Source organism: Bombus pascuorum, chromosome 6 (assembly GCF_905332965.1).
Source record: "Bombus pascuorum chromosome 6, iyBomPasc1.1, whole genome shotgun sequence".
NCBI classification, from domain to species: Eukaryota; Metazoa; Arthropoda; class Insecta; order Hymenoptera; family Apidae; genus Bombus; species Bombus pascuorum.
The window spans coordinates 14,424,580-14,446,261 of NC_083493.1; the positions used below are offsets into that span (position 1 = coordinate 14,424,580).

General features: G+C 39.2%; 1 protein-coding gene across 1 annotated transcript; it reads right to left on the minus strand.

The window, feature by feature from the left end:
- Nucleotides 1–11,023: 11,023 nt before the first annotated feature.
- LOC132908153 (cyclin-dependent kinase inhibitor 1) lies at nucleotides 11,024–19,276 on the minus strand. Its single transcript, XM_060961852.1, has 2 exons — nucleotides 17,442–19,276; nucleotides 11,024–14,103 (listed from the first exon to the last, which is right to left on the minus strand). Exons 1-2 carry the CDS (start codon nucleotides 18,013–18,015, stop codon nucleotides 14,003–14,005), a joined length of 675 nt encoding a protein of 224 aa, XP_060817835.1. The 5' UTR covers nucleotides 18,016–19,276; the 3' UTR covers nucleotides 11,024–14,002.
- Nucleotides 19,277–21,682: the final 2,406 nt, after the last annotated feature.

Consider the following 21,682-nt stretch of genomic DNA (forward strand, 5'->3'; position numbering starts at 1 on the left):
CTAAAGGTAAAGCTAGAAGTGGTTACCTGGCGCACAGAGGGTGTTGAATGACATCACAACGACGATAACCATCTCTAGTCGTACCACGATGCAATTTCAACTTTATCTCGATTCTATTGTTATCGTTCCATTCAACATCTCGATTAAATACTTCTCGTACTTTCTTCTCGCTCGCTCGATTTTCTCATTCGTTCCCTGTGTTTTTTGTTTCACACGTATTTTATATCTCACGCTTCGACATTCTTCTAAATTTGTCCCATTCGGTCAAAAAAAGCTTGGTCGTGCATGCCGCCACATTAGTCGAGTGGTTAATGATCGGTGTTATTAGACCGGTACCATCTTGTCTCTTGATCCTACTAAAGGAAACGGCATGGCTTCGGAGTGAGGTGACTGGTCGTACAGGAAGATCTACGATTAAACTCTTTGCGACAGGCGAACGCGTGTTTTTGCAGTGATCAAACGCGACAAGGAATAACAGACCTACAAGCCAGTTGTAAATTTTAGAATTATAAATGAAGAACACGAGGCAACAGAGCAATCTCCGTGCACAATTATTCACGACCAACTATGTTTCCTGTAATATGAATTTTTTTTCAATCCGTCGTTTTCTCGTATCTTTGCACGAAAGAAAAGAACGCCTTCAGACTTTCAGACCGTAAATGCATTCTCTAAGTTTATTTTCCTAACAATGAATACCACTAGAGATAACGGGAATATTGCAAACGGATCTTTATCACCGTAATCGTTCGATGCAATCGTCTTTATCTCTGGATTCGATATTCAATGTTGCTTTGTTTCGTCTGATAAATGTCTGCGGTATTAAAGCGACCTTGCTTAGAGCAGAAGCGTCCCGTGCGACAAGGAGACGAGGGTGAGCTGCAGATCGTGACTAAAAATGGCGATGCAGGTCGAGCTTTTAGCCGAAGGCAGATCGAGATCGAAACGCGCAGGATGATCAGCTTCCCTCTTTTTCACGGTCATCCAGATAAATCTGACCTTAATCCGACCAAATCTGACATTACGCGCATAGATTGCTCTTTCAATGGCGATACGCTATCGTTCCAGTGTATCGTTAGAAAAATTGATACGGTGCTTCCTGTGATTGTTCCGCGGATGCTAGTAATAACAAATGTTAATCTATCTTTACTTTTGATACGAGCGACAAATACTATCCATACGTATTTGAAGGGCAAAGGAGAAAAACGAGGAATATCGTGATATTCCAATTTCTAACGCATTGCGTTTATACGAATTGCCACTGAGAAATTATCAAATCAATATCATAATGTTCAAAATGTCTCTGTGAGATAACATTAAAGATTTGATGACTGGTTAAAAACATGGAATATTGTACTGGAACAAAACACGGATAAAAAGGATGAATATTTCATTAGTCATTCTTTTTTACGATAACTAACGATAAGTAGCGTGCAAATTTCGTTGCATGAACAATACGGTTGAATTCATCGAATGTTGTTCCTTTCCGAGTGGACTTAAATATTAAAACTCAATTTTCTCAATAAAGCTGTTTCGCGACACTCCTTGTTTTTTCCGCTTATTCTTCGTTCACATTCCATATGTGCTCCACGTATGCGTGTTTTTTTTTTACCATTTTTTAGTCATTTATGCAGAATAACGTGATAGACACGTGGCACGTGACTAAAGCCAAATCACGCATCTATGAGTCAGATTCGTGCACGAGTTGCGCAATTCTTTTGCTTATCGATATCGGTTTGCTGTTACTCGTGCTGTGTATATTACAGAAATTCAAAGAAACATAAACGCGTAGCATACACGCGATATGTAAAATATCAAAAGTAAAATACTCGCTATAATATTTAGTAGGTAAGCTAATATTACGTAAGTAGGCTTATTTCAGTTTTCTTCATAAATACCTATATGAAATCGCATAAATATCCAAAGTTTATTAATACTAGGAACACGAGATCCAGGGTACATTCTTCGACATTAATTTAAGTACGATAAAGGTCGTGATGATCATGATTGTTGGTGATAATGGAGAGAACAGAGAAGAGGCTGCCGGAGGCTGATATACGCGTACGTTTAATGCACACTGTAAACTCGACAGCATCTACATGCGCCACAGGTGCACCGAGGTCCGATACGTTATTAACTTTACCATGAGAAACATTTTTCACTTTACGCTGAAATAACAAGAGCAGAGATGAACTTGCTATATACGTGTATCCGTTCCAAACGAAGGTCAGAACGGTTTTTGTAAACAGGTTTGCCTGTTTCACAGCTTAACGAGCGGTACAAAAATACAATGCAATCTCTTCTCGAAATTATGGATGTTTTGTAGAACGTTATAAGCGACCAGAATCTGATACCAAATTCATATACCTTCGAACACTTATCTATGACGTAAATCTTTATATTATGGCGAAACTTTACTCTTGAATCGCGTAAAAAACACAACAACGAGACCTTCGACTGATTTTTCTGGATATTTTAATTATCTACGGGATATAATGTCATCCTATAAGAAACTTGCTAAGAACCGTCCCATTTCCTTGATTACGCTTAACTATTACGGCTTACGTTAACTACGAGTCTCATAATGAGTAATCAACGTAATAGCTATAAACAAATACTTCATAAATAAGGGACTTTTAACAAAACCACATCCTTCAAGTTTTTTCACTTTCTAAGTAATAATGCATTCTAGTCAAAAGAATTTAACGAACAATGCTAGCCTAGATTCGAATCGATTATTAAGCCGTGTTCAAACGATCGAGGAATGTGGCCATCGCACGGAAGAATTATTATATTTCCATTGTCGTATGCGGACAATTCAAGGGTCAGTTCCATAATTTCTTATTCGAATGCCAACCTCTTGTACGCCAATCGCCGCTTCTTGAATCCCTTGAATCACTTCGCGAATTGCTACGTGCTTTTCAAAGTTAGCTTTCCACATCGCGGACGAGCAATTTCTGCTACAAAAGTCACTGCCTGGCAATTACGGTTTCTTACCCGAGGCCTCGGTACCGCTCTTGGCTCTCCTTTCTTTCCCGTATCTCTGATGATCCCATGTGAACGACGAAGAAGTTTCTACCTCCGGAAGCTCGACCGTGAATCGCGGTTTCTTCCGTTGCTATCCGTAAACATTGCGAAGAAACCACACTATCTCTTGCATATTACGTCGTTACAGTTTCACGATATGCTTCCGTTTTTGCAGTAATTCTTACAAAAACATCTTTTGTATCTTCTTCAAAGTACATATTTCATCGACTACGTATACCGTTCTAGGTAGCAGATGAAATTCCAGAGAACATAATAACGTTTGTACATGTACAAACTTCACTTCCTTAGGTACCCACGACCGCCAAGTCGATGCAGGTCATTTTTCGGCCACTGACCCAGCTCGAAGGGTTGCAGGCAACAAAAACCTTTTTCGTGCTGGGTGTTACCGCGTGCCACAGAGTGACTCTACATTCTACAACCCACCAGCCGGATAAAATTTAGTCCGCTGCATAGTTTAAAAGAGCCGTGAAACAGCGGGAACGCGACAAGAGTAAACTTTTGTTCAAACTTTACGAATACGATTCTGAAATACAGAAAGTTCCCTTGGAAGTCGAAATAAGAAAAACGAGTTTATATTGTTTGTTGCGCGAAATTTATTAATGTCCGCAAAACGTACTGACCAAAATGGTATCCGATCTCTCGGTTAAAATGTCTCATTTTTCCAAACTGCAGGAAACTGAAGTTTCATTACTTTCTTCGAGACACGTTCGTTTTTATCCGACCATTATTTCGCAATAGTCTAAATAATACGAGGAACTTGAAATGTTTCGAGGTATCTTGAAAAATGATAAAATTCTAGATAGGATCTCGTGACTAAGGGGGACAGTACGTGTTCAATAAACGTGCTGTCTGGATTAAATTGTGCGACATAAACAAAGTTAATAAATCAGAAGGTGAAAGAAAAAAGCAGGAAAAAAGTGAACGTTTCAGTAGGTTGAATCGCTGGTGTCGGATAGTTATAGGATCCTCCGGAGGTATACTTCATTGGAAATTCTTATATCCAAGAATTTCCGTATTGTTGTCCTTCCAATCCGGTTTTGAAACTAAACGGTGTTGCTGAGGATGAAGGGAAAAAGAACAGTTTTAAGCCGTTGACGAAAACGAAGATCGACGGGTTGCATGGAACCCAACATAGTAGAACATAAGGGTATCCATCCTTCGACTTGATTTAAATCGACAAGGTTGTGTGGCGTTGGTCGGCCGAAGAACCCAATGTTTTAAGATACGCTTCTACTCGGTAGAAACCGTCGCGTACCAAAGAAGAGTTCTAAGAATAAGCGAAGTCAAATTGTTTGAACGTAATTTTTGTAACGTGTCCTATGATCTTCTTCCCACCTCGGTTTTACAATTGACGTTTAAAAGAAAATAAAAAAAAAAGGCTCGAACGTCCGGGAGTAAATCGAATTGAACAAGAAAACTGTCCGACTTCGGACCGAAATTACTTCTTGGAATGCGATCTACAATCCAGTAAGTAACGCTTGAAAAAAATTACAATTGCTCGAGCACAACCACTGCAACCAACCGAGATGCTTGCTTTCTGCATTAATAAAACTCCAAGTAAACGCTTCGGAGAAAGCAAAACCATTCCTTTTCTCAACACCACTTTGCACTTCCTGCGTTCAGAACCGATAATCTTCCTCTTTTTCCATCTTCTTACGGCCGACCAATTTTAGGTAGGCATTGAGAGAGACCTCCAACGCTTTCAACGAATCCGGTATAATATTTTTCTGTTCGAACCGGAATTGTTTGATCAAGAAAGTAATCGAAGAATGTAAAAACTACCGTGATGAATCTATCGATCGCAGAAGCTATAAATTTTAGGTTGATACTAAACGAGATTTTCTACTCTCAATGAATGTAATAATAGTCGTGTTTTCAAGTTTCAATCAGACTCGTAAAGAAAATAATTGAAGAATGTAAAAAGTGCCATGATAAATCTATCGATCGGAAAAATAATAGGAGGAGACGAACGAGGAAAAACGATGCATGTATAATTGCTATACCACGCAATATCGTTTGGGTTCTTCTCCCCTTCGACTAACTCCGTAATAGGTGTGAGCACCAAAGGGGTCGACGTCCCTTTCGTAAACAGATCGCTTACGCTCAAGGACGTTAGTATGTATAGTACGCATTGTACGCGCATGCGATTACCCTTTGCAGTCCACTGTTCTAATATTCCTATAAACACCATTGTAGATTATCAATTGATTTTAGAGCAATCCGAATGAAACGATGCGATCGTCGCAACGAATTATGAACGATAACTTATGAAAAGTAGCAGGTAACGTGTACTAATTATCTTTTTTAATATTCTGTACAAATTTTATTTTGCGAAACGAGGAAAAAAGGGAAGAGTCATTTTACGATACGCTTCCTCGAGTGACATCGAGTTACATTAAATATTGAGGAAAAATAATAATCCATTAAAATCTATATCGATTTTGCGCTTTATACACCTTACGAACGACAAAGATTGTTACGATAAACTCGTCTTGTAAAAAGTGTTAATGACCGATATTGTTCCATTATTCAATGGTCGTCCGAACAGCGAGGTCTTACCTCTCGATGTAACGGTTGTCTGCATCTAAAGGATTAGTTTCATCGCCACGTACCAATTACTCTAGTGTGCGATGATCACGACTGATTAATATCCTGAATTGTTTACGCGGTGGTAATAAGTTCTTTTGTCATTTCTACTCGCCGTTTGAACGCCAAACGTCAGTACAAATACTACTAGCAATAATTCTGCTTCAGTCAAATGAAACATTCCGGAACAGTCAAATTCCATCAGCACCTCCATCAGTCTCTTCGTAGAGATGACAGTATACGTTACGAACATTTTTCGTACTTCATATTCATCCCGAAACGAAGACGTACTATCATTAAGGGTGCTTTACACAAGCAAAATAATGCCAGGTTTGTCAATGGCTACGTAATTTTGGAACAGGGAACCATGATCTCTTAATGAATGTTTGTGTAACCGGTTCCTTGGTCAGTTTCGTACATAAAACCCACGTGAATATGCTGCACCAACGGTGCAGCATATTTTTAAATTATCCGTTCAAATACAAAGTATGTTTATTGTATTTGCTCCCCGAAGGAACTGCTACTCTCTTAAAAGCCTTTACGATGGAAGAAACTACGCTCATATAAATCTGATTTGTAACCTTCATTCGCTTCGTATTCGCTGACATTCTCGTGTACATTCTAAAGTATATTATATATATATTTGAAGCTTATAGAAACAAAGTAAGTGTATCCTGTATAAAGTTGCAAAGTATTTCCACTTGGAACTTAACTAGCTGGAATCTATATATCGATTCGTAAACTGGCAGCAAATTTTTTCGATGATATTGTTCCCTCGTGAAAACAAAGTTCTCAACAATGTTACCTCTCTCTATCTATCCTGGACAGGATGATCGTAAACTACCGAGAAACGGGATGAACAGGAGCCAGGAACCGATTCGCGATTTTTCATCTTCGTTACCTGATACCACCTTTTCCTGCGGCAAGTGGAGCACGTATACACTTATTCGCCGGTGCTGCCCTCTACAGTTTCCTTTCATTGGCCCCTTATCTCCGACCGATGGTGAATCACCGCGGCCAACACCGATGCCCAGAGAAAGAGACAGTCGGAAGAAGGAGAGAGGTCCATGGTGATGCTTAGCACGTGTGTGTGGTGGACATGAAATAACCGAGGTAGAACGCGAGAGACAGAGTAGGGAGAAACTGGAGTCGGAGGGGAAGCGTTATGCAGAGAAAGAGAAGGGGAGTAGGAGAAAGAACCATGGACATGGTGTTGACCGGGCTTTGAACCCTGATCCCACTGGAGTACTACGCCGTAGTACGGCCTCCCTCCAGATTGTTTCGTCCACTCTTCTCGGTTTACCACACTATCAACCCTGCTTCGTCTCCACCCTTTCTTTCATACTTCGCCAACAACAACCTTACCATTTTTCCATACTTTCTCACCCTGGACAGTTTCTTACTCGATGAAAATCTAACCTAAAAGACACGAAGAAGCTACGAAAAGGTTCTAGGTGACCTTGATGTGCCTTTCGCGGATCACTGAAAATGTTTACAAACAGTATACCAACCAGTCTTAGATGTCTATCGTCGGAATTAACGGTAAACGTGTACGAACGTTTCATTGAGGAAATATACACGATGCGAAGCACGATGCGATTAACCTTCGTCCGCGTTAATAATTAGGACGTCTAGAAGGATTGGAGGAGCGATTATAAGGGATAAAACGTTGGATAAAAAAAAAATGGTCTGTTAGGAAGAGACCAAACACAGAAGCAGAAGGCACGAAGCACAGACGCCGCGTGTACCTTACAAAGAGGCACAAGCGAGCTCCTCGTCTTGCGCATCCTCGAAGACTTCGAATCACAGGCAACTACCGCTTTGTCCTTACTTGAAGAGGCGGACGGTAGGGGATGGGATGATGTTCATCGATGGTGGGGCAAGAAAGATGAGCAGGGTAGGAAGGCAGGGAAGGTGGAGGACCGTTGCACTGACCGGGCTTTGAACCCACTATGTGGTAAACAACAGGTACGTTGCACCCGTGGCGCAATTTGTAAGAGGCGAATTCAAAGAAGACTCTTCTTCAGGAAGTAGCCGTCCGAAAATAATGCCAAAGACTACTTCGAGTAACTGTCATCGCCCCTCATACTGCGTTCTATTCTTTTTTTTCCCTGCTAAATCATAGAAATTTCAAGATTGCTTTCGAAATGAGTAGTAATACGAGATCGTGAAAGAGGAATACGGGTCATCACGAGCAGCAAAGTCAACGGTAACGTTCGTTAAGACACGAAGGAACCTCGTTGACGTTGAAGCAATCTACATACAGTTTCATAGAAGAACTTTGGATATCGTTTCCCGTTTTTGTACGCGCTTCTAAAATTCTCTAACAAGGAAGTGGACTATCGTTTCTAATCGGAGGCAAATGGTATCAGGATGGCACAGCGTTGTCGGCTTCCGGTTTCTGAGGCAGCTGGAGCTTCGCGATCGAATCTAGACGCCTCTTTCGTAAAAAGGCATAACGTTTTTCCGTATTCGTGTAACGATTACGACCATCTTAGTTTATATTATAATCTTACAACATATTTTTCTGTAATATAGGTCTCACTTATGTTTATGTTACGTTATATACTTGTTTGAAAATTAACACGAATTTAATTGATACTGCAAAATCTAGAGGATTAAAAAATTTGAGTTCCAAAAAGTCCGTATACATATATTCAGAGAAAATCGATGTAGATCTACATTATATCGGTATAATTTATACGATTTTCTCTTATATCTAAAATAATATCCAAATGTACCATTTTGAACCTTCGGTCAAAAAGAAATCAACGCCAGTTTAGATAATTTTATGTAAATTTGTATCAGTATTTGTTGTGAATCGATATCTCTGTCAATAGGCCTAGTTACCGACATTTTCAGTTCCTACTTCGACCACTATCTGTCGCTACTGTCGCAAAATTCCAAAAGAATATTTCTATTTATTACGAGATCCTTTAAAATTTTAAACGCACGATGCTCATACCTTTGTTACATTTTTCAAATTACTCGATTGTCACTCGACAAAATTACATTTAAGTTATTATTCTAACAATAACAATTAATAAAATATTTATGTATATTATGTGCAAAGATAATTATAAACATTCAAATTGTCTTTTGTCGAGTGTGTGATAAAGACAAAGTTATCACTATTTGCAGGAACGTTGTCTGCCATTGCGTACATAAATTCTCACGGTAGTGAGTCGATAACAAAATCGAGGTCACTTCCGGCTTTCATCCCCAAGACCTCCTTAAGTACGAAACGTAATTGTGTAAAAATTAAACGATCAATGGTTTTCATGCCGTTAACTATCTTTTTAGTTACATATAGGTATAATGATTGTCTATATATTAACGAAAAATAAACATAAGCGTTAATGTACGTATGTATATCTAAAATATTTTGTCACAATTTTATAATGTGCTACTTTTTTTGCAATTCTTGCATCAAATGATAACGTGTGCAACGCAAGCAACGTTATAATATCAAAAAGTAACAGGAACGTTTAAAAAACGTATAAACACCAATGTATTCTACTATGTATGTTTTATAGAAAATATTGTACCAATTAATTATTATTCTAATAACACGTGTTCGTGTCCTTTTTTTTTTACAGAAACTCATATTGGAATTTGGGGAATTCTTTGGACAGTAGTGGACGGGTCTACGAACAGGGCACTCTCATTCAAGAATGAACGTCGAAATGTGAGCGTATCGTCTAAAAATACTGTTGGTGGGCCGAGGTGCGCCTAGCAACAGAGATTGCATAGAAGCATAACTATAGTGAACGTGCGTGTTTATACGCCGAGGCACAACGAGGACATGAGTTACGGAAAGAGGAGCCTGACAAACAAAACTTCACCGTTTCTCTAAAACAATTTTTAAAATTTCAACAAATAACCGGTTCGTATATTTAACAATTATTCCATTATATTTAAAACTATATATGTAGAACGTTCACGTAGAAAAAGTTTTCGTGCCGATGTTTAGTATTTAAATCAAATTGAAAATGTAGAAAATAAATAACATATCGTGTTTAACTAGTGTGAAAAAAAAACTTGTTCAGTATGATGTATAAAAAGATGTGTGATAAAAGACAGGACATATTTTTATGCGTCTTCTCAAGGCACGAGACGAGTGTATATACAGATAAACATTCGAAAGAACAGATTGCAGAAAAATACGTGCACTATATTGTAAAGAATAGTCGTTTTAATCCAAAATAACCATATAGTTCTTTATATGTATAAAAAAATTGTAAAAAATATTTTTTAATAATTTGCCTTTCCACGTTGTTTACAGAAATCGAAGACATACGTCGATTTGGATCTATTATTGAAATTTTCAATGTTTCATTGATTGCTTGTATCTACCCAAGGAAAAAGTGTGATTCACTAAAGAAATTCTTGCATAATTCTCTGACCTCGATTTTGTATTCGCGCGACGATCCAATAACTCAAATTGAAATTAAACGCGTTGCTCCGGCCAACGTTCGATGCATTAATTTCATCTGACATATAATGAGAAACGTGATTATGAAATCGCGTTAACAACCATAGATTCGTATGACAATTGAACAATTATGAAAATACATATCGTGTATGCATTTTGTATTTAAAATGAGCCAACTTTATATCAACATCCTCCGTTCGATGTTAATTTACTTGCAAATTTGACCATACGAGGCGATCGTTGTTTGTATTTCGTGTTCATAACCATCAATTTAAAATTAATATAGCAAATTATTTTTCTTTTTTAATTCGATGTAAATCAACTTTCTTTCGATCAAAATTTATACCTCTGGTAGTAGTTTAAGAACAAATAATTGCGATAACTATGTAAACATTCAATATACTTGTTATTATATATTTTTAATTAATACATTCTATTCGTCTCTCAAAATGTTCCGCTTTAAAACGGAAAAAAAAGAAAAAATCAAATTGTCACTTACCAAAGCCAAATACATGCAGGTCCAGCAGCACCTGTTTCTTAGTCAGCTTCGACTATTCCGCTGCATACAACTTCCGCCGTTGCACCTGCACCTGTCTCAATTTTTTCACTACGAATAAATTTTCAATGCTCCTGATTCAGCGTAGGGAGATTGTATAGAAGATTCTGATTGTGGATTCAGGAGATTCTAGGAAGCGTATTCCGCTGTAACAAGGAAATGATACATGTGAAAAAGGAGTGCCAAGGAGTCAAACTAATTATTATGAAGGGTATGAAAGGGTGTTTGATCGGTGTGAGTAAGGGAGAGACAAGGCATTATTATATCGATAATTGAACTTTGATTTTCCTCCTACCACCACGTGTAAGTCAAATAAAATACAATTTAACCCAACAATATACAAATGACATACATGTAACACAGGTTTGGATGCCAGGCGTGTAAAGAAAAGATACCAAGCATTTTTAGATAAATCCTTTTTTTAATAAACATAGGCATTCACTTATGAAGGTTAGTTTTTTAGACTCTCTTACGATTATGGTTTATATAATATGTTGTCGTTACAGATAGAATTCTTACGCGAATACCAACTGGATATGAGGCACTGGGTATTTCTGCTCACCCTTTTTATTTTGACATTCACTCACACAAACAAACATCATGCACACGTGCTCAAACATATGCAACCTTTCATACTCTTTCTATGGGGACTTTTACGTCACGTTTGAAACGCACATATACATCTATGCTTATTACAAATAAGAAGTACACGCTAAGTTACGTTTACTGAGATCATACTAATACATCACAGGGTTACATAGGCATAAGATTATTCTCTTTTACTATTTTTTTTCGTTTTTTTCCCGACGGCAGACTACCTTCTTCCTTATGTCGCGATCCTTTTAGATCTAACGAGATTCTATAGTCGTTCGACGCGTCTTTTTCACGCTAGGTAGGGAAGAAAAAAAAAAAAGAAAAGAAAGAAAAGAAAAGAAAAGCTAACGTCAAATTTGTCCATTATGCACAGTCTGCCGTCGAACATCGTTTTGTTTCGATAATTCGTCATAATTTCACGTGCTTATCCGTATGAGTAGTCAACGAATTGGAAGTTTTGTCGAGGAGGAATAAAATTCAAACGTTCTCCGTACAAAACTGTTACTTCAATATGATTTCTTATCGCGATGCTCTCATAGTACGAGTATCGTAGCCATGAAAGCGCTATTGAAAGATCGAATACACAGTAACCGGTATGAAAAACGACCATTAGAATTCCACAACGAATCAGTTCTACCACTCATAGCGCACTTCGCGAGTGAACTACGAAAAAAATAGCTTGTAACCACCAGTCGTATTTTTGAATTATAATCTCAAAGTGGGAAAGGAGTGAACGGAAAAAGTGTGCACCGGGAACAGGAGGATACGATTCAAGGGGCATACTTCACAGGATGGCGTTAACAAAATTATCATAAACAAAAAGAAAAAAAAAAGAACTTGTAATAAACAGCTACCATTATAAAATCAATATACCATTTAAGATATACAATTACATTTACATTAATATTATGTTTTGTGTAAATTCATTTGCGACGAAGAAAGTAACGAAGGAAAGTTTTGGTTTGTTCCAAAATCTGTAAACAGCATGTACGTCAAACACATCGTACTTTCGTTAACACGGTAAAAAAACGATTCGAATACAAGTTGCATCGTTGCATAATTTCAAGAACCGTTTAAAGACCTCCAGAAGCTACGATTTGCATTTGTACTCGTGAAATATTTCCAAATAAACCTACGCATTGTCTTAGGTGTAAGCTGCGCAAAATTTCAGACTACTACTACCATCTCGAAGAAACAAAAAATAGGCTACGGAGAACTTTCAACGGCTTTGATCACGCTACACCACCAATACCTAAAGTCTGATCGTAAAACATTAAAAATGCGAGTAAATTCTTCGTGATGATTTGTACAAAAAAAAAAAAAAGATGAACGAAGATAGTAAAGTAAAGAATTCATTTAAAAAGCCAAACGAAGATTGCGTCTTATATTTATAGAACAGCTATAAATTTGATTGTTACAGTCCATGAAATAGGTAAGTAACGCAAATTTGATCAATGTTTTCTTTCTTTCTTATAGAAAATATATTTAAAAAGATTACAATCTTCACGAAGCTTTAGATTTTTAAATATACTCTAACACTTAACGGGATTCATGGTGATGAAGTGAATAGGAAAAATGAGAATGGGGAAGCCAAATGTGATAAGGGTTCCTTCTTCGAAGGTATAAGGTAAGAAAAAAGTCGCGGGGGTGATTTGGCATCGGCTGTACTTTCTTAAAATTGTACAGGAGATCAATGCTTAAACATGGGTAACCAACTACAATCTAAATCATATCTTTCTCTCCGTTAATTGTCCTCGAGATTGGTCTCTTTTCGGCTACAAAAATATGATTGCGTTCCTTTTGTATTCTCAAATGTGTAAAAATCATGGTCGAAATTTCTTCCCTTATATTTTTGTACATTATACGTAAAAGAAATCTAATGTCGTATGATTTCGCGACCGTTTCAAGGACACAGTCGAAACTGTCGCGAAATTCGTCCGATAGATTCAGCTTCGTTATTATTTATACGTAGATATGTATGTTCAAACATCTGTGGGTCCTCATTGAATGAAACAGTCGATGAAAACTCACAGAGTGTCGATCGAAACAGTCTCCGATTTCAAAAAATTCGTAGATCAGGCTCGAGTAGCCTTTCTTGCGTGAATTTTAATAGAAACGCAATTCACTTTCACTTAATACCTATTTTTAACATGTACATATCAAGGTATTTATATATTTTTTGTCTGCTTACACTTACATCAAAATGTACCTATGTGTGCGACGACCTCGTCACTAACTTACTCTCGCTTCGTATCAGAATTAAACGGACAATATATTACATTAATTAATTTCATGAAAAATTAACGTCCTCACACACACTTTCTCTCTCTCTCTCTCTCTCTCTCTTTCTCTTTCTATCGTTGTATATATTCTAATCTGTGTAGCCTAATGCAAAAGAACAAAACGACACGAATGAGATATAAAAAAAGAAGAAAAAAGGAAAAAAAGGGGAGATAGCAACAACCATGGAATATCGTCCTTCTTGTATTCGTACTTCTAATTAATGTCGCTGTTGCTACTATTTTGTAAATTTCCGTGGCATGTCTACGAAAGTATACGCAATGAAACAAACGGCACTACTCCATTTCTTTTTCTCCCACCGTTTTCGCCTATATTCATGGCGGATAAATCTACGTGAATGGCACAGCCAACGGACCTCGCGCCTCCTGCCAGAGCTTCTGCCTTTCTCGTTCCTCCTGGCAGTGATGCTTCGTGTTTCCGGTCCCACTCGCGCTCCAAGGAGATGGAAGAAGACAGCGAGGCTGAAGGAGGAAGCTGGAAGGCTTTTAGCTGCGTATCTGACCCGCGTTGCGAGCGATCTTCTCCGGCGGCTCTATCATGCTCTTCGCGCTACCGTTTAGGCTACGTTTACGACTCTTCATGAAGTCTGGAAACACACAACAAACCAAACATGTATACATACGTATACCACATGTATTACACGCGATTTATTTTCAGTTTCATTAATATTGTACATCAACGATACCGATAACAGGTGTTCCTGATATGTGATCAATGATGAAAACAATAACAAGTGTACACATAAACACATACACACACGCGTACTTCCGAATCGATGTGTACAGCAGAGAAAGAAAGGAATTAACGAAGAAGCATTTAAATCGGAATGCTTATAATCGCATGCAATATAAAATTTGATCTCGTGCACGATCTAGCTAGACCAATGCACGTACGTCAAATCGCATTCGCGATAACCTTACGAATACAGTACCGACTCACATGCTTATTAATTATATCGGCGACTGATAAGATACGAGCAAATCTTCGTAATATTCGTTAAAGTGTTAAAGCATGCCGCGATACGGCTCGACACAGCGGGACAAAGAGAGATAAAAGCGAGCAAAGAATTTCGAATAAGATACATGCAATTTCATTTCTTTCATATACGCTTTGTTTGCGAACTTCTCGTGAGTCATGATATAGGAAGCTTGCAGAAAAACACAGTCTGCGCTAGGTTGATACTCGTAATCGTGAGTCATATCACATTGCTTTCAGCACGTACCGAACACAAAACCTCTGCCTGCCCTTTCTCCAACCAACATTTGGCGATTTTCCACGGGAAAATTCGATACATCTGTTCGATTTCTCTGACTAACCCTCTGCATCTAAATCCAAACACATTGCCACGCGACACAAATTAAGCACATTTCAGGCACATCTGTGACGCAGTCTACCTACCCCCTTTCCAAACGTTACGTTATAAATCGAGCACATAAAAATTAATAACTTCGAAGGTGACGCGTTACACGTTATTATTACGAAACATTTTTATGCCTTAAATATTCCTGAAACTTCGATATTTTCTTATCCAATATTTCTCTCTCCCTTCTTCTACATACATCTAAAAATCTCAAATTTATTTTACGTACATTATACGTGTTTTTAAACGTTGCAAAAGTAGCTTCGTTCGATATCTACGAGCAAAATCGTCGCGTGCAATTTAAATAGCTCGAAGTGCATTCAGCACATGCGGGTTGCAATCGTCGTGCCGGCTAATCCTGATTTTAAATACCGTTCGACCCTCGTAGCGTAGTACCATCCAGAGGGTTGTTTGTCAGAGATGCACGATTGTGAGCACAGCTGATACCCCCATGCGCGTAACACGCAGGAGGTATCGCTCGCAGAACGGAACGCGCGTGCGAACAAAAGCCGATGACGGAGGGGTGTGCGGAAGAGAATGGAACGGGGGTGCGCGTTTCTATCAACCCCATATGGACTGCACAGCTGACCGCGTGCGGCTCATTAATAACGTACGTTAGGAAAATCATTTTTGCGCCCCCATCGTACTCACGATCCCACAACGAACTCGCGTACGTTACGAAAACACACGCTCCGTCTCTGCCGTATATTTAAAAAAACTGACAGGCAGTTCGCTCATCGCAAAAAGGATCCTATCGAGAGATCAAAACGCATTCGGTGTATCGATCCGGTTAATCGAATGGCGAGCGTATCGTACGATATTATCATCAACTAATAACGGTCACGCGCAGCACGCGACCATATTCAGTCTAGTCTTCGAATCAACACGATACAGGTAAATCCAATTACACGCAACTCAGTGCTGCAATTATTATTTGTCTGTCTCGAGTACGTGAGATTATACTTTGGACTTTGAAAAAAAAAAAAAAAAGAAAAAAGAGAGGAAAAAAGAAAAATCGTAACGAACAAAACATGGAAACAATTTTACGAAGATTTCATCGATTTTACTATGTATCGATTTACTATGTCTATAATGTTTTTTGGGATAATACTATCAAGATGGGCAATTCCAAAATTCGCGAAAGGAACTCTCGGGGTATAAACAAAAGTGCGTGCGATGCTGCGGCGCAAAATGTGTTTACACGCGTGTAGATGCATGCGTGCGGGACATATGACGAGTCACGTCCAGAAATAGTCGCGTCGCGTGGGTGGTGTGCACGCCTGAATAATAAATAGGCGAAAAAAGGGGAACTAGACCGTGAGGTACGGGTCCAAACAAGATGGCCGTATGCAACATACAAACGCAACGCGGAAAATCATGTGCGACGGGAGATGTCGAACCAGACGGTGCAGCGTCCATTTAATTTTTTTTTTCTCTCGATGAAGAAAACAGACGATGTCTCGAGTAACCAGATGGCATCACTTGTGTCTCGTTGTCTAGACGATCGGTAGAGAAATTACGAATAATATTTATCGTTATGTCATCCTTGTTTACGTGCGCGTACGACGAATTATCAAGCGATAACTATCCGGCAGTAAAAAATATTTCTGGTGAATTTTATTCCGTCGATCTTATCAGTAACTAGGAAAGCCCGATTCTTTTATCTATCTTTCAATCCGTAGGTATAATTTCATTGTTCACTAGTTAAATAAGCAATCACGTTCAACTTTATCATCGATTGACCATAAACTGACACGATGCAGTATCTTTTGCAACGATCATTGCAACAATCATTAGGAACAATTTCTTTGTAAGAAAAAAGCGCGTACTCGTTCGATCAGTGACTGGATACAATTCATTTCCTAGATCAAGTGTTTTCGTAATTACGTAAATTACAACGACCTTTTGGCCGACGAATTAGATTGACCTAGGATAAGCTACTTCCCGCATAAATAATGCCAGCAAATTAACTTCGATAACATGCGTCGATTAAACGGAATAATTCAGGAAACCTCGTGTCCCCGAGTATGTAATTACGTAACTTCTCGCGAACAGATTGGCGCGTGGTAAAACGGTGCGGAAAACACTGTTTTTTAACGAGTGCAACGATAATCTTAAAAGTATTCTACTTTTTATTCGCTCGAGTTAAGTACGTAATTTATGACACAAAAATTTATAGAAGCAAAAAGAACAAAAAAGAAATAAAGTAAAAAGTGAAAAATTAGTATTTTGCATTAGAATGCAAGGTTTAATTTATCTTGGACTTCTAGCCTATATATGCGAATAATTAAGAGTTATCGATATCATTGCAAGTAACTATTCAACTCCAAAACATGCTATTCATTCACTAAAGAAAGAGTTAATCTCCCCCAATAGGGTTGCATTAAAAAATAAGCGAAAGAGTCCTTATAATACAGAACATAGTAACCGGCATGACGCTCTATCTCTAATGGTATCGTAAGAGTGGTAAGCGCACAGCGCACGTGCTTGTGCACGTTGCCATCCTACTCCGCATCGCATACAATACAAGTGATGAGATTTAAAAAATGTATGTTATCACTTACCGGTTATGGAGGACTGTTTTCTCGTTGTGGAGGTTGATAAAACAGGGGTAGTAGGTTCAGCGATGTATATTTTCTTGTCCGAATCGAAGTCGAACAAATCGTTGGTGGTGATTTCGCCGATCTGTGGTACTCTTGGCTCCTGTGGTGGCGTTCTCTCCGATTTCGATAAAATCGGAGTTACCGGAGACGAAGAATCTTTACGGAGGAATCTTGTGGTAGGCGAGGAATCTCGTAGTTTCCGAGGTGTACTAGGTGCGTGTTTCCTTAAGTAGGGCATACCTCGTAGGGCATAGGGTTCAGGCACCACATCCTGTGGTGTAACTAACTCCCATTCGTACCTCGAATTAGCTTTTGGTATCTCCAAGTGAAAGTCAAAGCCCCATCTTTCGGCATCGAGTATGGATTGAGCGCGAAGCTCCCTTTCCGCCAATGCACGAGCTGCGGCGTGATCCACGGGTCCGAATAAGTCCCTTCGAACACGGGCAAGGGCTGCTCTGTTCGGCACCGTTCGTCCTCCACCCAAATTCCTGCTCATTTCCGTCATCATCACCGGATTCAACACTCGAGCGCTCATATTTCGTTAGTCTTTCACGCCGGCAACGTTGCCGTTCTCCCTCGCAGTTACCAATAACCAAGCGTTTTCACGAATAAACAGCTTCCGTTTCTCTTCACGCAGTCACTACTTTTCTCACTCCCTGTCTCCTTCCGTCCTTCTCTCTTTCAGCGTCACTGTTTTCGATTCGCGATTCGCCACTACTGAATCTACACAACACGATCGATTTCAATAGACGCGCGATGCTGCTTTAGAAGTCCACCTTTTTTGCATTGATTTTTACGCGTTACATACATACGTCCCATTTACGGAGATGATTCTTCTTCCAGGAATTGTTCACAGTACGTTGAAATACTCGCGGCTCGCGAAGATGTGGCAACGTTGTCGTGGCGCGACACACCGAATTTCGAATAATGGCCGTGCTCAGCGTCGCCTCGCGACTACGCTGATCGTTGAGTGGCTGGTGGATGCACCCAACACTTTCTGACGTTGATTTTTTCACGGGGCACATCCGCGAATTCGAAGTTAGAGTTAAAAACTGAGTGTATCATCGACGATGCGAAGGGTGTACGACGAAAGTAGAAAGTTTGGCAACACGGTAAACACAGTATTGCGTATCACGATGAAAGAGCGAGAGGCAAGACAGGAAAACAGTAACAACTATCTCATATTTCATCAGAAATGGGTATACAACTCCACAGTCGAAACAACCGAAATAGATGTCAGCAATCGAACACGTTTCCAAGTTTTTTTCTTCTCTTCTCACAGATCTGTCGCTATAGCCCGCGGGAAGAACAAACCGGCAACGTTGCTCGCACTTGCGCGTGAGCATCCAAGAGACGACGAACGTGTTTCGACGTATTCCCGCGAAGGTTATTACCACGTTACTGTTGAAATTAAAAACTGATCGTGCATCGGCCCTCTGAGTTCACAATTATCACGTCCGTGTAATGTGAAGCACATAGATATATTACACAATATTTCTCGCTCGGCAAAAGAATATTTTGCGTAAAACGTTATTGCACACGGCCCGAAAGCACCAATATGCTGTTCGCTGACACGGTGGGGAGCCACTGAATCGACTCTGATACTGCATAAACTCTAAATGAAAACAGTACCGCGCTTCCCGCCAAATACACGACTGTCAAGACACGCGCGTGGTTCCAAGTTCGGCGGAAGGTCGTATACGATTGCGCAGTTATGTTGACGCTGACGAGGTACGTGCGTGCTCTGTAATGCACAGAGTTACGCGAAGACACGTTCCACACGTGTAAAGCGCTCTCTAGCGACTGAAGCATGCGCCTCTCAATGCAAGTAACCAAGCCTCTAAATACATCGGCTGTTTTCGGCTACCTTCGGCTCATTCGGTGTCACCCCTTTTTCCTCTCCGCGCGTCAGGGAGAAACGAAATAACCGCCATTTGCAGAATATAGTTCCTTCAACCTGAGCGCACAATTTCAAGCCTTTGAAAATACGTACGAGAAGGCTGTACAGTTATCGGCCCCTTCCACGGCAACATAAACGAGTAGAATGCTGATTGTAACCATCGGATGCGTCCCAGTATGCCAACATCCATGGTAAATACCACCCAACTTTACTTTTCTGCATTCAGGGGGACTGTACTACCGAGAAGGTTGGGATAAGTAATAGGTCACTGTTGTCTCCTTTACCACTCCCATTTTCACCACGCGCGACTGCGTTCAATGCACGATCGAATCTGTGTTTGATTCAAAGTAAAATACGATAACTTAAAAATTTGCAATTATAAAAAGCAATCTTTGAATTTCGGGTATAATGACTTCTTGCAAAGAACAGTTGCCGCGTTTAATCAACTTCAAGATAAAATTTTTCGATATATGTTTGATAAATTTATGGTATACGTGCGTATGAGAAATCTACAAGTGATTGGAAGAAAAAAAATGAAGCGCATTGTATGTTGACAAAGAAACGAAAAATAAACAAGTCCAGCTTTCAAAACAACGGCTGTAATCTTATCACGGACACTCGTGCGTACGTTTATTCGGCGGATTTCCATGTTTGCATGGCAGTACGTTACACACGGTGAATTTATTTGCATACTCTTCAGATTATCATCGTCATTTTATTTCAACTGATATAAGGCTACTGTCTCTAGGCACTATGGTGAGAACCAGAATATGTTTTGCAAGATGTAAAAATAAAATCTCGTCCGGTATTAATATTCTCGACAAAGCAAAGACGAGTTCCGTATCCGTATCTACTAATTGTAAGTCTGACTTCTTATATATTTGAATTTATTGATTCAGCGAATTGTTTGCATTTAAATAACAACTATGCTTTTAAATATTTCAATGATCGATGTAAATATTTATATCTTTATACAGGAATGAACATAAGTATTGATTCATTAACATTATGTAAATGTAAAATGTGAATTCGTATTTACTCGTTAAGCTTTATATATGTGACAGTTGATGGTTCTGAAGCAACAGATGTTTATTGCGGCGCTGCTAAGAGAAGATACGACATAAACGAGGTGAATCGACACTTTTCAATGATAATTGTCAATTTACCTCGTTGTTGTTCTCGTGGCCTGAATCGTGTCTCGTATGGAAGGCAATGGGGAAATAGTTTTCTGTCGCGTACCAAGCAACTCGCGTCGAACGAACCGTACATAGACGATCGCCGCAACCAATCAGGGAACCCGTGTGCCAAGTAACGTTGAATAGTGTTAGTGTATATCCGTCTGGTAGAATATGGCTGACCAACTGGCGCTACTGTACATTCGCGGGAAGTTTTAAATGTTCGAACCTAATAAAATTCGAACAATAACTTCTTACATATTACCTTTATGTTATATCAATCACGTCTTCTTTATAAACGTTTAAAGGGACTCAAAGAAAAATCTCTCTCTGCTCATCTTGAGAATATTTAATATCTGTAATATTTTACCGTTACTATCCAATTATTTTTTTGTCATTGAGATATATTTTTTATACTGTATATTACGGATAACTACTTTATCGAAAATGAACAAAAATGAAAAACATAGAAAAGTGTGAGAGAGATGTATTCGGAAGGGAGCAGATTCTCATGAGAGGACTGCAAAGCTTGTTGTTGAAAATGAAAATCCCACGCAACATCCAGGAAGTGGTGAGGGTGGCACCGGATGCATCTCAATGAGGGGAGAACGAGCGAATGAGTCGCGTAAAACAATCCTTTTTGCGTTTCGCAAAGACTACCGTCTCTCTTTCATCTGCGGTTAGGTGGGGTACCCGTTTAGCAAGGTATTCCGTTGCACAGGTGTTTTCTCATGGTTTGTCGTAAACGAAGGATGGAAAATAAATATGTACCGTTTCCTCTTATAACGTCTTCTGCGTTCATCTCTCGAACGATGAGCTTAGGTCTATTCTAGATTACTTCTCAAGGAAGCCTTATGTTATACATCCTGAATAGACGACCGGAAGACGCGTGGCTGCGTCTATATCACTGTGTTTACTACCAAAAGAGTCACCTGTTCCATCAGTAAAAGTATTTCACTATCAAATCCAAGTTTATCGTTGGTATATGTATGTTATCTCGTCGCGTGCACGCCGCCATAGAGTGAAAATGTAGCCGTGATAAATCATCTGATTCGAGATCAAGGTGGTGGATTGAAACTGAGGATGAAGACGAGAATGAACGAAATTTTTTTTTTAATAGAATGACT